At 42.5% G+C, this 16,830-nt stretch overlaps 2 protein-coding genes across 3 annotated transcripts in view; one reads left to right on the top strand and one right to left on the bottom strand.

Moving 5' to 3' along the window:
- Ccdc81 (coiled-coil domain containing 81) overlaps positions 1-6,936 on the top strand; it is a 39,110-nt gene extending 32,174 nt beyond the window's left edge. Inside the window, exons 14-15 of the mRNA XM_031387288.1 lie at positions 2,967-3,092; positions 6,432-6,936. Of these exons, the coding sequence (XP_031243148.1) occupies positions 2,967-3,092; positions 6,432-6,573 (268 nt within the window). The 3' untranslated portion in view covers positions 6,574-6,936. The remainder of the gene's footprint in view (positions 1-2,966; positions 3,093-6,431) is intronic.
- Positions 6,937-13,044: 6,108 nt separating this feature from the next.
- Positions 13,045-16,830, bottom strand: part of Me3 (malic enzyme 3) — a 197,163-nt gene continuing 193,377 nt past the window's right edge. For both annotated transcript variants that reach the window (XM_031387286.1, XM_031387287.1), the window contains exons 14-15: positions 16,670-16,768; positions 13,045-15,363 (exon numbers count right to left, since the gene is read on the bottom strand). In XM_031387286.1, the coding sequence (XP_031243146.1) occupies positions 15,202-15,363; positions 16,670-16,768 (261 nt within the window). In that variant the 3' untranslated portion in view covers positions 13,045-15,201. The remainder of the gene's footprint in view (positions 15,364-16,669; positions 16,769-16,830) is intronic.

Genomic DNA, 16,830 nt, shown 5'->3' with positions numbered 1-16,830 from the left:
TCTTTACCTGTGTTCTTCTGTATTTCTTTGAGGGTGCTATTTATGTCTTTCTTAAGGTCCTGTATCATGATCATGAGAAGTGATTTTATATCAGAATCTTGCTTTTCCGGTGTAATGGTGTATCCAGAACTTGCTATGGTGGGAGAATTGGGTTCTCATGATGGCAAGTGACCTTGGTTTGTGTTGTTTATTTTCTTATGCTTGCCTCCCAACATCTGGTTATCTCTAGTGCTACCTGCCCTTGTTAAATGTGCCTGGAGCCAGTCCTACCTGTGATCCTGGTTGTGTCAGAACTCCTCAGAGGCAGGCTGTCTCTGTGATCCTGTGATTCTGGGATCCTGTGACCCTGGGCTTGTTAGAGCACCTGGGAGTTCCTGTGTGCCTGGTCCCGCAGGTCCTAGTTACTCCTGGTGTTGGGACAGATGTTGGGTCCTCCTCACCTCTGATCCTGAGAGTGTCAGAGCGCCTGGGAGTGGAGCTTTCTCTGGGTGTTGTGGGACTGGCTGCCCCTTGTTTGAGTTTCTGTCCTGACTTCCTTAAATGATGAACAGTGATATGGAAGTGTAAGCCAAATAAACCCTTTGCACTCCAACTTGCTTTCTGGTCTTGTTTCCCCACACTAAGGAAAACCAACTAAAACATCCATCTTGCTGGCCATTCCATAGGTGCACTCCTTTGGGTTGACTGCCCATATTGATTTTTGCATTAAACAAGTTATCCTTAGTATTTTACCTAGAGTAGATAGTGCTAAAATCTCTATTAAACCGAACAAAGAACTGGCTGCAGAGAAGGCTACAGTAGCTGCTACAGTAGTGCAAGGCGGCGAAGTGGTGACGTGATTACTGGCTAGATAGCCTGCAAAGTGCCATGTGGTGAAGCCATTGCTCTGCTCTGTGTGGCAGTGACAACTGCCAATGCTGGCGCTGTGAGGCTTTCCCAGGTCTTTAACATCTGCCACGATTCTCCAATGGAATGGAATTTACTCTAGATTTATTTATTTATTTATTATCCAAACTTGCTATTTTTTTCCTAACAGATTCTGTGGTTTCGAAATCACCGGATTTGCTGTTTAGAGTCAACAGTTGTAACCTACCAATTCTAAAAGACTTTGCAGGCATTTTAATGGTAGGAGGAGAGACAGTGACAGCTTAGAAGATTGTTAGAACGTAGCCCAGCCTGAGGGAAGGCGTAGCTTTCCTAATGATTTTTAAAATGTTCTTAAAAAATAACTGTGGAGTTGTCATTGACAGATAATGTGCTGTATATGAATACATGTTGATGGGTTTTGGCTTAGGTATGCATTCATCCGTGAACACAGCACTCAGTCTCTGTAACTGTACATGTTTATTACCCACGGGGTTTCCTTTTCCCCCTTTGTAACTTTTTCCAACTCTGCTTCATCAAGAACTCATCCTTGGGGCTGGAGAGATGGCTCAGAGGTTAAGAGCCCTGGCTGTTCTTCCAGAGGTCCTGAGTTTAATTCCCAGCAACCACATGATGGCTCACCACCATGTATAATGAGGTGTGGTGCCCTCTTCTACCTTGCAGGCATATATGTTCAGGCAGAATGCTATATACAAATAAATAAAACAAATCGTAAAAAGAAAATGCTGCATGCCTTCTTTAAAAAAAAAAAAATCCTTACGTAAACCCTGAGCTGCTTTATGCCATTCTAGGCTAAAATTTTTGCATTTCTTAGGGGTTTTATATAGATGGAAGCATACATATATCAAGTATATATACTCACCTGGCTTGTTTCAGTCAGTGGTGACTTTGAGAGCCGTCATGTTGTTGGGTAAAACAGTAGTTCCGGTTCCCCCCTCCCCCCACCATTTAAACATATGGGAAGAAGTTTATGAGAAAAGTAGATATCTGTCAAAGATTGCCAGTCTGTGATAGGTATGGCATGTTGGATATATTTTATCATCTAATCCTCATGATAGCCACACAATAGCAATTAGCTTCATGTTTGCCGGATGAAAGGTGGTTTTAGGAAAAGTGACCCAGTTGAGGACAATACTTACTGATTTTGTCAGAGGGCCCTGATACCTAGTGGTAGCTGTCACTTTCACACAAAGCCTGCCAGTGTAGTCTGAGTCAATGGTCACATTTAATGAAGCTCCTGAAAGACTTTAATGAGAACCAATAGCAAAAGTTTCGGCAAAAATAGATTCATGTAAATAATTGAAGCAGACTTGAGATGATTTGCAACAGTAATGATGGGGTGTGTGGAGAGTCGTGATGGACACACACCATCAGTAAGAGCCAGGCATTGAACTGCAGTCTCTGCTTGAGACGCACCCTTCATCCAGCATGCCTATCCTCCCCATTTTTTTTTTTTTTGTTCCTTAATCCTGGATACTCTCTTCCCTTTCTCTCACCTACAAGCCACCTCTTTCTCTTTTTTGTACTTTCATGTATGGTTTTCTACTTTGGGTCATAAAATGACTGGAGCATCCTAGCGTGACAGTGCTCTTCTGCAATTCCAGCATTCTGGAGGCTGAGGCAGGAATATCTAGAGTTTAAGGCTACTCTGAACTACACACAGAGACTTTTTCTCAAAAGAGAAAAACAACCCAATAGATCCAAAATGCCTGTCGCTGCTTGTAGGTTGATTACTGACAGCCAAGAGGCTGGAAGAAGCATCCAGTGTAGAAAACTCCATTTGGGATGCATCTTCAGATGAGTTAAAGGACATTAATGGCTTTGGAAGCTGACACTGTTAATTGGAATAGGACTTAAATCCTGCTAATTTAAACCAGGACAGAAGATGAAAGATCCTAGAACCAGCCCGTTGGCAGTTTCACTATGCCTTTACAGCATCTGTCTTCTGAGTATTTCAAAGACTTACAAACAAGACCAGAATGCTTTCTGTCTAATTTAACATAAAAGAATCAGGACTCCCAAGGTCAGCACAGGCCCTTCCCAGCATTGTGAATGGATTCAGGCTGTTCTTTTCTCTCCAGGCACTTGGCAGACAGAGCTGCTGAGCTGGATCGAGTGAACAAACTCAACCAATGCTTGCAAGAGGACTGGGACAGGAGCCTGGCCATGAAGAAGCAGCGGGACGTGGAGGAAAAGGCCTTTGAGCGGTAAGACCTAATGGGAACCAGATGGTTTTTGCTTGCAGGAAATTTCCTTGTAAGTCAGCTCCATGTTTACTTTCTTCAAACTCAGTAGTTCTCGGTCAGTTCTGAACTGACTCTTCAATACAGTTCTTTATGTTGTGGTGACCCTCAACCATAAAATTATCTCGTCGTTACTTCATAACTATGAGTTTGCTACTGTTGTGAGTGAATGAATGAATGAATGAATGAATGAATGAATGAATTTGACATGTAAGAGATCTACTATATGACTGCCCAAAAGGTTCTCCACCCATACATAGCATGAGAACCTATTTGAGTCTAACTCCAGAATGCCAGAGGATTCAACTTCGGACTCCAGTTGATTAGTGTGGCCCTCTACAAAATTTTGTGGGGGGAACAAATGTGCTTAGTAATAAATGCTGTTGCAGTTGATTCAAAATGTTTTTTATCAGCAAAAGGCTGGACAGTACTGTGTTGTATGTTGTTTCTGACCGTGATCTTTGCTTTTGCTTTGTTGACGTCACTGTGTGGAGGGCTTCAATTTTCTTTGGATAAAACTACTTTGAAGCAGGATAAGTTTCTGCTCTGAACACTTCCAAGCATTATGGAGTTTATTATTATTGTTTGTTTTGAGATGGGGTACTTCTGTGTGGTCCTTGCTGGACTGGAACTTGCTATGTAGACCAGACTGGCCTCAAATTCACAGAGATTCATTTGTCTCTGCCTCCTGAGTGTTTGGACTTAAGATATCCCCCACTATGCCCGGCCTCTATGGATAGGTTTTAAGAGCAGAGTCAAGGAAAGATTTTTGGGAGAAACGAGCCACACACGGGGGAGCTAGGCCTCTCTCTAGGTGGGTACTTACAGTTAGAATGATCAGCATTAATTTTGGGAAGACTGCTAATGTTAGTCATATTTTTTCAATTTGTAAACTGTGAAAGTAAATAATTGCCTGACCAAGCTAGTGCAGGAGTTTAGAGGTAAAAAATTAAAAAAAAAATGGGGAAAGATATACTTTGAAAATAATAGTTATTCTTCAGAAAGTTATAGTAAGACTTTATAAAATGGAAATAGATTTTATAAATGTTAAAAATTCAATGAAATAAACCCAACCTATAATATCACATTATCAGGATCAAACACAATAAAAAAAAACAGTTTAAGTAGCTACTTTTCAACTACTGTTTTAGGTTTTAATTTTTACTCGTGTGTATGTGTGTGTGTGTTTTATGTGTATGTATGTGTACCTGAGGAGGCCAGAAGAGGGTGTCAGATCCTCTGGAGTTGGACTTACAGGCAACTGTTAGCCACTTTTGGTTCTAGGAACCAAACTCGGGTCCTCTGGAAGAGGAGGAAGCACTCTTAACTGCTGAGCCATCTCTCTAGCCCCGACTTAAAATAAAAAAAAAGATTTACTTATTTTATGTATAAGTTATATATATTTAAATATATATATTTTTATATATCTCTATATAAAACTCCTTGTCTCCAAGGAGGTCAGAAGAAGGCTGTAGGATCTCCTGGACCTGAAGTTATAGATGATTATGAGCCATCATATAGGCGCTGCGAATCAAACCCAGGTTATCTAGAGGAGCAGCCAGAGCTCTTAACAACCGAGTCATCTCTCCAGCTCCAGAATTATTATTATTATTATTATTATTATTATTATTATTATTATTATTATTATATTGTGGTTCTTCATCTGCCACTCATTTTTTAAAGAGTTTCTTGGAATGAACATCTCATGTGATTCCTAGTGGTGGAGCTCATTTGTAACAAAGAATGTATAAAGGGATAACATGATGATCAGGTGCTCAGAAGAACGAAGGCTGTTTGATCCAAAGAGGAGGGAGAGTGTGGGAGTTTGAGTGTTCAAGCTATTTATTTTTTCAATCTTGTGGGAAAGCAGTGAGAAGCAGGGAGGCTAACGCCAGCACAATTTTGTTTGGATTTAGAGAGAATCCTTGGCCAACATGATGGTAACAGATAAAGGAGTACAGGAAATAATTGTCAGCTCCAGTTAGCAAATGTGATCCAGGAGCATAGCACAGCACAAGTGCTAATTCATTCCCCAGGGCGAGGCTATGGGTGGGCGGGGACTCATCAAGCAGGCAGCACTTAGGAAGAAGGAAGAGTTGGTGTAAAAAGGAAACCAAGCAAAAACAAAAGAAAGACTGATGTTTGTACAGTTAGGATATGCCAACTCTGTCCCATTTCTGGTCTTCCCTACTTTGGTTGGGGATACATGTGCCTTTGTGTGCATTGTCTGTGGAGGCCAGGGGTCAACCTTAAATGGGACCATTCATCTTGCTTTTTTTGGGGGGGACAAGATCTCTCTTTGGTCTGAAGCTCGTCGGTTAAGCTGGGCTGGCTGGTACATCTGAGGATCAAACTCAGGTTTTCATTCTTGTGTGGAAAATATCTTTTGATAGTCTTCCTCTAACCCCTCATAGTTGGGATCCAACTTCTTGCTGGCAGCTGGGGTAGGGGTTGGGATAATGACCCAGCCTTGTGATTTTTATAGAATTCTGTCCTCGCAGAAATCTTGGTGGGTCATGAGAGCATACATGGGATTGACTTGCAAAACCAAGACTTTCAAAATGGAAAACCAGTCACTGCTGGCCTTCATTTCCACGTCCTGTTTGTTTGTTTGTTTGTTTTCCTTTGTCTCTATTTTCTTTCTTGGGCTTAACTCTTCCAAAGAAACTCTGGGCTCCTAGGGTTTGTTTTTATAAGTCTATTCCTTAGTTTTTTGCAGGTGCTGGGTATTACCTGTTTACCAGAAGCTTAATGGTGTCATCCCTTTCTCAAACAATGTCCCCAGGGAACGAGAGGAAGCACTGGCATATACGGCAAAACACCCAGGCTTTGGGGCCATCTCAAATCATCATCTACGATAACCTTGGACTTTATGTGTTCAGTGTTAGCATAAGACTTAAGGAAGGGTCAAATTGTTGGGAAGGTACTAGCACACAGCCTTTGATTTAGTGGAAAGGAGCCAGCAGATGCCAGAATATGGGGTAAGCAGCAGGTGGCGGGGTGAAGCTTCAGGTGGACTTTAAGACCCTTGAAAGCAAAAATCGGGTATCATCTTTTTTTTTGTTTTTTGTTTTTTTTTGTTTTTTCGAGACAGGGTTTCTCTGTATATCCCTGGCTGTCCTGGAACTCACTCTGTAGACCAGGCTGGCCTTGAACTCAGAAATCCACCTGCCTCTGCCTCCCAAGTGCTGGGATTAAAGGCGTGTGCCACCACTGCCCAGCTCAGGTATCATCTTTCTTCTTTCTTCCTCTAGGGACTTGGGGAACACCTGGTGACTTCAGCTTTTGCTTTCCTCTCCCCAGGGCTTCGGACAAGCTGTTTCTCTTGGATCAGTGTGAGAAGTACCGGCGCTGTAGGCAGTGCCAGAGACGCACCTCCAACACAGGTGAAACCAACGTGTGGCCCATGAATAAGTTCCTGCAGGGCTCACGATTGCTCGTTTAGAACTCAACGTTTGAACCTGTTTCCTGAGGAACATTTATTTGGAGTAGTTGAATATTTAGCGTGTATACATTTGTACCTCAGAGGAAAAAAAGATTGAGTACTTTCTAACCCTTTCTTGAATTCATGACGACTAATTATTTCCTGAGTGTCCGGCCTTCCTCTCACCCCTGCATATTCCCTGAACTCTGACAGCAGCGAAGGTGTCGGAATGAATCATAGCCTCCATCCCATTGCTCTAGGGGCTGCGCATGGGACCCAACTTCTTGCTGGATCCTGAGGGGGTGCGGACCCATCTTCCTTTTAGAGACTTCATATTTTCCCATCTCTAATGAATACATTATAATAAATATTTTCTAAACAGTGGCTTATGCATGGTGATTTATAATGGCATGTTTTATCTCCTCCCCAACTTTTTTCCCTCCCCAACTTTTAAAACGAGTTCTTATTTATTCTTTGAGAATTTTATGCATTTATACAATGTATTTTGATCAGATCCATCTGTCACTACCGTTCTCCAATTCCCTCTAGTACATCCTACCTAACATTCCTCCCAACTTTGTTTCTTCTTTTGTTTTTGTTAATAATTAATAACCCCTTGGGTCCAATGAATGCTCTGCCCATATGCACTTGGACGTGGGACTATCCATCGGAGCATGGGCACATCCCAAGGGAGAATGACTCTCCCTCCCTCAGTGACCATCAACTGCTAATAGTTTTCTATGCCAAGGATGGAGCCTCAGGAACTCCCCCCTTATCCATTGGACGATCCACTAGGATTTTGACTTATTGATCTTATGTAGGTCTTGTGCAGCTAACTACAGATGCTCAGTGTCGATGTGTGCAATAGCTATGTCCCGAAGTCAACATTTCACAGGTCTCCTCCCTGTCTGCCATCGCTTATGTTCCTCTACCACATCTTCAGCAGTGTTACCTGAGTCTTGAATAGAGGGAGTTTGATACAGAGGACTCATCCACATCACAGCTACTTATACTTGGCACTTTGATCAGCTTAGTCTCTGTATTAAGCACTACTCACTGCGGGTGGGGAACCTAAACCAAAACCAAAGGGGGAAAAAACCAATGAAAGACAAAACAAAATAAAACAAAAAGCAACAACCACCCCCCCAAACTTTTCTGCTCAAAGTTTCTGAAAATACACATCTATATGGGCACAAACATTAATAGCATGAGCATTTAGTCAAACAGTGGCAGATTCCCCCAGTAGGGCCTATGGGTCCTTGGTTATATTGTTTTGACCACCAGGCATGAATTCTCTCCAGATTGGAATCAACTTAGAGCCAATCAAAACAGCAGTTGATTACCCCCAGTGACAGCTTTACTCCTTTTCCACCCGTGGGCCCATCTTTTCAGGCTGGTAGATATTTTAGAATATAGAGTCCATTGTTAGTGATATGTTACATGTTCCTCTCCAGAAAATGCACAGTACCTCCTGTGACTATGTAAGCTAGCCATTAGGGCAAGTTTCATGGTGAATCAAGGCTTTTTCCTAAGGTTGATTTTTGTAAGTCCTTCATCCAAACAGAAAGCTTGAGTGTGCACATCACCTCAGAGGCTCAGAACAATGTTGTTGGAGTGTTTTAGTTAATGACACACAGGGACATTGTCAATGTTCCAAGGGATGCCATTCCCCTGGGGATCTCCTCTGATGAGTTCTGTATGTTCAATCATTTCTACATCCTGGTCTATTGCAGAAGTAAGTGTGTTTGTTAGGAAGAGCCTGGCTGGCTCAGCAGGAGCCATCTGCTCTTAGTGTTTTCCTTGTGTCTATCCTTAGGCTGCATGTACTGCTGAAGAGAACTTATGTTCCTGTCAAGAGGCTGATCTAAGGAATGTGTAGATCAAGAACTTTCTCCATTTATCTTTACATATTACATATTCTCTCTGTGACTTTTAATTTTATAATTACTTTTTAAATTTATATTTTATTTTATTTTTTGTATTTTTGAGATAGGGTTTCTCTGTGTAGCCCTGGCTGTCCTGGAACTCACTCTGTAGATCAGGCTGGCCTCGAACTCAGAAATCCACCTGCTTCTACCTCCCAAGTGCTGGGATTAAAGGTGTGCATCACCACTGCCCGGCTTTAAATTTATTTTTATTTCATGTGCATTTGTGATTTGCCTGCATGAATGTCTGCATGAGCCTGTCAGATTGCCGGGTACTGGAACAGGTATGAGCTGCCATGTGGGCACTGGGAATTGAATCCTCTGAAAGAGCAGCCAGTGCCCCTAACCTCTGAGCCACATCCTCCAGCCTCTCTCTGTTTTTTTTTGAAATGTTAGGTTTGTGTACTTGCAAGGCAAACACTCTGCTGCCTGAGCCACCTCTATAGTCTTTCTGCCCCCTTTTGTTAAGTATGTATTCACACTGCAACCGTGTGTATTACTGTTATATACAGTGAAAACCTCACCAAAAAATGTTAACATTTTTGTTTTAAAATTATGTGGTTAAAAAAAAAAAAAGAGAAATAGTTTGGCAGTATTTACCCCAAGTTTTACTAATTATTTTGTTCTTCATTCCTGAGTGTTCACTGCTTCTGCTAAAACTCCCTCCTGCATTTCTTTAGTGCAAATTTGGTGGCTACTGATCCTGTTAGCTTTACTTCATCCGAGAATATATTTTGCCTTTATTCTTGAAGGAAACTACTGTTGGATAGATGATTGTGGGTGGATAGGTTTTTTTCTTTCAGTATTTTAAAGAACTTAGTCTCTGGTATCTGATTCTATTGGTTCTGACGAGTCCAGTGATTTTAGACATAATCCTTGTATGTACATAGTGTTTTGTCTGTTTTCAAGATTTTCTTTTTCCCCTGGAGCTGGGGTTACAGGAGGTTTTGAACTGCCTGACTTTGGTGCTGAGCTCTGGTCCTCTGCAGAACCAGCATGTGCTCTTAACTGCTGAGCATCTTTCTAGCCTAGGATCATTTTAAATTTTAGATCCCCTTCATTCATGCATATAATGCACCTTAATCATATGCAATCCTAAGTTCTCTTCTCGCCTCCTCTCCAGTACTTTACCTTCATGCTCCCTTCCCCCTTTATAATAACCGCCTGAGTCCAGTTGAGCATGGGGTTATCCACTAGGTCACCCCTAGTGATGGTTACCACAACAAACCTACCATAAGGAAAAATGACTTTCCCTTCCCCAGAAGCCATCAATTGCCAATAGTTCCTCAGTTAGCGGTAGAGCTTTATGAACTCATCTCCCTTCCATGAGGGAATGCTGACTGGTCTTGTCTTGTATAGATAGGGCTGTGCAGGTAACCACCACTGCGCTACTGTAAGTTCCCAAGGGCAGTGAGTGCCCTGCCGTCAGAGTTCTGCAGCACTTGTCCCTACTCTCCATCTCTTACGTTATTTTTGTTCCCTCTGTAACTGATCTCCACACATTTGTGGTATGGTGATGCATACACATAAAGTGGGAGCATGAATGTCAGGGTCCGAAGACGGGCTTGGGTTCATAGAGTGCCTGCTGAAAGCCCTGCTTTCCATTCCCAATACTGTGTAAAATGAAAGAACATGCACACTTGTAATCTCAGCCCTTGTAAAGTGGAGACAGTAGAATGAGGGTTCCGAAGCTATCCTTGGCTGCAATGTGAGGTCAAGGCCGGCATGGGGCTACATAAGACCCTGAGATGTGTGTGTGTGTGTGTGTGTTTATGTGTGTGTATTGGGTTGGAAGAAACTCCAAATAATGTTGTTTCCTAGAGTTAAAAGATGAAGCAGGCACAACCGCTCAGAACCTTCTGCTAGCCTTCTGCTTCCTAGCCCAACACAGCCAGTGTTTCTCTTCAGCCTCAAGCAGGCTTTGTCCCTGACCCCCTCTAGCCTCCCTGGCTTTTTTCCTTCCTCCTCAGCACTTTCCTCTTCTGCAGTGATGACATCAGAGGGAGGGCCGCACTCATCCTCTGCTCATTGGCTCTGCATCCGTGATTGATGAGGAGGTGCTCAGGTGCTTGGGCTCTGGAAATAAAGGGCCTATGACTGGCAGGGTGCGGATTGGCTCCCTCTGCAGCTCTCCCAGCTTCAAAGCCAGGGGAAATGCTGTTTCCCTGTTGCAATGCATCTTCAGTCCCTGGGCCTACACTGCTGTCGCTGCCTATATCACCAGGATCCGGCTGGCTGTGTGCTTAGGACGCAGCTGTTCATGAGCCAGTTGATTCCTTTTCATGGTGCTGAGGGTCAGCCATTTATGGAGTTTCTGAAAGGTCGTGGAGATAGCTGCTGGGCACAGCATGACCTTTTTGAGTGGATTGTAGGGAGCCATCAGTGCTCTCCAGCCAAACGCTGGAGAGTCAGGTCGGTCATCCGAACACGGGTTCTGAGTGGCCCGGGCAAGCATCCATGCCTTGCTTCCATAGTCGCACACTGATGCTTGTTGAAAGGTTCTATCCTGTCAGTCCCAATTTCATCTTCAAAGCTCTGGAAATTTCAGGTGCCTGGTATTAGACTTTGGTTTCTTGAAATCATTTCCATATTAATTTTTAAAAATGTTTAAAAAAGAACCGTATGAAGCTTTATTTTTGACTAGATTAACACTAGTTCGATGAACCACCCACTTGCTGTGGAGTTCACTTACAGGAATACGAGATTTCTTACCACACGTAACCCAACAGATGCAACCCAGAACAGATTTAGAGGGATTTAAGAACTACAGAATTACCAGGATAGTACACACATGAGTGTGTGATGCAACTTAAGATATGGCTCTTGTTGAGAAAGAAGGTATCCATCCAGGTTCTAGTCTGGCCTTTTGATGATGGCTTATCATCTTCCAAGCAGATCGAGGACGACCTGTTAAGTCTTGTAAACATGAAATTTCGGGAGGAGCCAGGTGGTTGTATTGCTGTGCCTTGTGCTGCAGGTCTTGGGAGAACTCCAGTGCTTTCTGCCTTAGCATTAACTGAAAGTGCAGTAAACAATGAAGAGGAGCTACGGTTTATACGACAAAAGTGGCACAGAGCTTTCTACAGCAAGCAGCTTCTGTATTTGGAGAAACAGTCTTCTAAAACGCGGCTGCTTTTCAGAGTCTCCAAAAGCGTTCAATACAAGATGGCTGCTTGATGCTGTTTCCCTGGGAGTGGAGCGTGAGATACGACCAAGTTTATCACACATTTTAGTCACTAATATAGGTTTAATGAATGAATCTAATAATGTTTCCACGGGAATATTAAAGCTGATAGAATATCAAGCGTGATAGAAGTGGAACCTCTGTTACAGTTATCACTATCCCATGCGAGTTATGTAAGAAATTTAGTGAGATTGGCTGCCAAGACATGACACACTACTTGTCTGGCTTTAGTCACACAGAATTAAAATTACCCCCAAATATCAACAGCATTCCAGAACTTACGTGCTTTTTATTCTTTAAGCCATTTCAAACATTGCAAGTATGTAGTTATTTACCTGCTCTTTGGTGTTCACCTTCTTGAGGTTTGTGGGACAGTTGCTTCTGTGGGATTTTAAGTTTCCCAGTGATCAAATGTGTTTCCATAAATCTCATTTTATGCAGTTTTGAAAAGCCAGCTTTGGTAGAAGCGCATGCGCGATCCATTCTGTACAGAAGCAGTGTGTGTTTAATGTCTTCTGACAAAAGTGCCTTGCCATAAGTGTTTATGTTTGGTGTGCGAAATAAAGGAGGAGGGTTGAGGATAGGATAGGAGAAGACTATGAAATAAAGTACTGTGCCTGCCGGGATACTTTTAATTTAGTAAGCATTTGAATGTGTGTGGATGTTACATGTGCCTCAAATGGCAAGTGGGTTCCTCAGTTGCTCTCTTTTTTGATATTTTGACATGGGATCTCTCAACTTTTACCTGGAGCTTGCCAATTGAGCTAGGGTGGTTGGTCACTGAGCCCAGGGGCCACCTGTCTCCTTGGGGTCGACCCCAGTGCTGGGATTACAGCTTTTTAAAATACGTTCTAGGGACTGAACTCAGATCTTTGGGTTTGCAAGGCAAGCACATTACTCACTGAGCCATTTCCCCAGCCCCTAGTTGTTGTTGTTGTTGTTTTTAAATAAAAGGTAGATATTTGTTGTCTTTGTAGCTAAAACAGTGTTTCATTTTCCAGTTTCTAAAACTCCTATTTTTTTTGCTAAACATTAGCAACTACCTATTACCTATTACTTATTATTACTTATTATTACCTATTACTTAGCCTTAAAGTTTGATATTTTCCTATGTTTTCTCAACCAAAACAAACGTTTCTACTAACTATTTGGACATTTAATATTTTATGTTTCTCATATTATGTGATTTAAAATTAGGGTTCTTAATTATTTTTATTGTGAAACTGATGAAATGGTTCTATGTTTTAATGTTAAGGCAACCATATTTTCATTTTTGGAAAGAATGGTTTGAGTTCTGTGGAAGAAATAACCGGAGAATGTTTGCCAGCTCCAGGTTCTATATAAGCTTAAACATCTGAATAAATAAAGACTTGCAAGAGATCCTTCCAAGATATGATATGATATTCAAGATATGGCATGACAAAACAAATGCATTTTTAAGTTAATCATAAGGGTTTACAGTTTTGAGTTTACCATAAATTATAACAATTCTAAACTTTGTACACCTAGTAACACTGGGCCAAAAGATATAAAGTAAATATGGTCAGAGATACAAGGAAAATGAAGTTTCCCACAACTCTGCTTATCTTTCAGAAATAGGTTGAGTAGACAAAAAATTCAGTAATATATAGAATTGGTTAAAATAATAACCTTCAAAACAAAAGGTATTTCATGCAACCATGTTGGTGTACATATAGGTTTGTAATTAAATTTGATCATAACATTTGACAAAAAATTCCCCAACAAATTCTTTGACTATAATTCAGTGATATTAAGAGTACATCTGGAATTCTGAAAGTCTATGTCTAGAAACTTCTAATTCTCTGCATAAGATATAGTAGATGATGGGACCCCAAGACACTATCTGCACCAATAAAAAAAAATAGGAAGATATTTCAAAATCCATATGTGAGAACTCTGAGAGGAATATCAACGAGCAATGGAGGGAGCCTTTCTGATATAAGCAGCCATTTTCTTCAACGAGCAATGGAGGGAGCCTTTCTGATATAAGCAGCCATTTTCTTCTCTGGGTGCATTTACAGGTCCTGGACATGGGATAAAAAGGGTTAAGTTGGGTCCAGGCAGATTTCTTCTGAGGAAATGAGAAATCCGACAAGGCTCTTGGAGGCCATGTGGGGCTGATGCAATAGATCAGAAAATTGGAAACCTTAGCCAGTTTCTTCCATCTTTTGCGAGTTGTATTCCTAGGGACACAGACATTACATGTGAGATTGTAATCAGAGATTTACTGGGGAGTCTTCACAAGGACTGACTGCTTTATTCTCTTCTAGAAATGTATAGTTTTACCTTTTGCATTTAGGTCTATGCTTTGGGGACATTGTTGGCTGAGAACTAGCACCAAAGAAGCTGATATTGGAAGAATAAGACCCAAATAAGGGGCGGTTGATGCATGAATCTGCTAAATTCTTTCCATGGTTCTTATTAGTTTACCTGGCTTGAACTGAGAGGCAGTCAAGTCGGACCTACTGTTATATGCAGCAGGAATCGTGGCCAAGGAGACAGCGGGGGGTAGGTCTTAAGCATGACTTATAGGGTAAAATGAGATGGGTCACAGCAGGGGCTCCAAGTCATTCTTTACTGTTTGTCTTGGAGTGTGAGCACTCCTGAACATGGGCGAGGTAGAAGTTTTCACTAAACTGGCCTCAGAAACACCAAGGACAGACTGATGTCACCTCTCCAAGCAAACTGGTTTGACTTGCTCAATTAGGTCAGTGTGGGGGATGGGAAGGAGAGTCTGTCCCAGAACCTGGAACATTAAATCGTCTCCCTTAGACATTGAATCAACATCTTCCCACGCTGTTTACTCTCATTGCTTCTCTCTTTCCTCATTCTTTGGCATGCTGACCCTTCTCATCCTTATTTCTCCAGTTTTCCTTTTAGTAATGACAGGAAAGAATGTACAGTCTTCAACAACCCAAAGGGTGGTGAGCCTTCTTGATGAGCCTCTAGCCACTCTGCCCCCACATCCTACTGAGTCTTGAAGATAATGTATTCTTCTGAAAGGGATTAACTTTCTGATGAGTGGATCTCATTTTCTAGCAAGTAGCTTTGCTTGCATTTCTTGAGTGTGTATGACTTAGCCCATCCTTTCCTCTTGGGGCAAAGTCCAAAGCCAGTTCTCCCTTTGTCTTTATAGGACGTGCCCATTCTTCTCAGAGCACTCTGACTTCTATATGAACATTTTTTTTTTTCTCCATGAACGTAACACTTTCTCTGTTATGAAAAAGGACTCATGTCCAATCTAAACCTTGAGCTCTACAAAGGTGGGATTCCAGGTAGAAATTTCCACAAGGCTTGGTTAGTAGTTCATATTCAGGAAGGAAATCAGAAAAGGGTTATAAGAAGGTGAGCCTCCAGGGCCTTCAGGAACAAAGCTGTCATCGCTGTATGCTTTAGCATCTACCCCCAAACCCAAAGGAAAACGAATGACAAACATAACCACGGAGACAAGACTGGCCATTTTGGAACCCATTTATATTGTACTTCTTCATCCACCCCAAACAACCTCTGGAGACTGCGTCAGACCTTCTGAACGCTCATAGCTTCCTTGGGCCAGCTGTAGGTATCTAGTGAGAAGGAGTCGTAGTCTGGAGTGTAGATCAGAGATTTTATAAAAGCCTCCTTGTCCTGCGGCTCTGGATAGTAGGAGGCCAGGTTGTGTTTGTATGCATAGTCGAGGACCTAGGGAAAATATGTTTGGGTGAGGAACTAGATCTATGGGTAAATCTGTCTTAAAGGCCCCTTACTTCCAGAAAAAAAGGGGGGTCCTTACTCGGCAGCCAGGGGCAAAGGAACATCTAAAAAACCAGACATGTTTCTCTTCAGTTGTCACCTATGACACCACAGGAAGGGAAGGATCAGAACTTTCTTTCTAGATAGGACTTGCTTATTTTCCTAGGAGGCTAGTTAGTAGTTGCCCTCTCCCAGAGCTCTAGAGATGAAGGATTCGTACCCAGTGCCTGGGCCAGGCTAAAAGAGGCTGAGCCTATCTCTCCTGCTTCCCATTCCCTGGGGGTTTCCAGCCATGGCAGACTTCATGGGTGCTTCAGTTTACTGGTCGGTGAGTCGAGTAATTATAACCTTTTCCTAGAGTGATGTGAATATAAGCCAGTCCCATGTGGGCTGCTAGGTTAACTGGGTGATTATCTGTGAACAAATGGCTCTAATGAAGGAAGTGGGGTGGCTGAGCTAGACTGGGACCTATGTTGTTGGACTTTGCAGCTGTGGCTTAAGGATGCCTGCCCTGAACAACTAATTCATGGGGACTGAGTATTGCTGTTCAGTGCAGTTTCTGAAATGATTTGTCATTCTTACAGGAAAGCCATATACACCAGCGGGAATGATATACACCCATTATCCAGCTCGGATAATTAATATTTGGAATTGGGCTTTATTGTGCTGTATTTGGAAACCTATCATGTTTGCATAATCTCATAGTCTGGAATATTCTGTGGACCCGGTCACCTCATCACTTCTTAAAAGGAGGAAGAGGAAAAATAGACATCTACTCTGCCCAGCAGGGACATTTAATCTTCAGAGCTCCAGGCGAGAGGAACGTCTGACCTCTTCAGAAAAAGAACTGAAGCTGAACTGATATTTGGGCCACAGTTACTCCTCTGCTGATTGCCAGCGTGAGGACTCCAAAGCCGTGGTGCCACGCAAGCTGACCTTTCTCATCAATGAGTGACTATGACTCACTAAGAAAAAATTCCACCCACGTTCTGGTTCACAAGGCCGTGGCCTCCAATGACCCTTTCCTGACCTTTCAGTGGAAATGTGGGAGCGTTCCTAAAATTGGCCTAAGTGGGTATTTGGGACTCAGGCTGTTGAGCAGGTAGGAGTTTGCCACTGGTCTTTAGAGTGCATGCAGGGAGGCTCAGGGAGTTTAGAATGTTTCCCTGGCTGCCATCCCCTTAGCCCTCCTGAAGCCAGAATAGGTGGAGCCTTACTACCCATATTAGAGGGGTACAAGTAGGATGCCCCTTACTTTGACTGCAATTCTCAGAGACACATCTCGGATAGTGCTGAGTGGTGGGTACAGTCTCCCCTGGGACAGGTGCTGCTCAGAGACTTCTTGGGCAATTTGCTAGACAGGGGAAGGGAGAGAGAGAGGGAGGAGAGGGAGAGGGAGGAGAGGGAGAGGGGGGA

This window comes from Mastomys coucha, unplaced genomic scaffold (genome assembly GCF_008632895.1).
Source record: "Mastomys coucha isolate ucsf_1 unplaced genomic scaffold, UCSF_Mcou_1 pScaffold21, whole genome shotgun sequence".
In the NCBI taxonomy this organism is placed as follows: Eukaryota; Metazoa; Chordata; class Mammalia; order Rodentia; family Muridae; genus Mastomys; species Mastomys coucha.
Note: the sequence above shows the minus strand (reverse complement) of the source record. Positions and strands in the feature narration are given on the sequence as shown.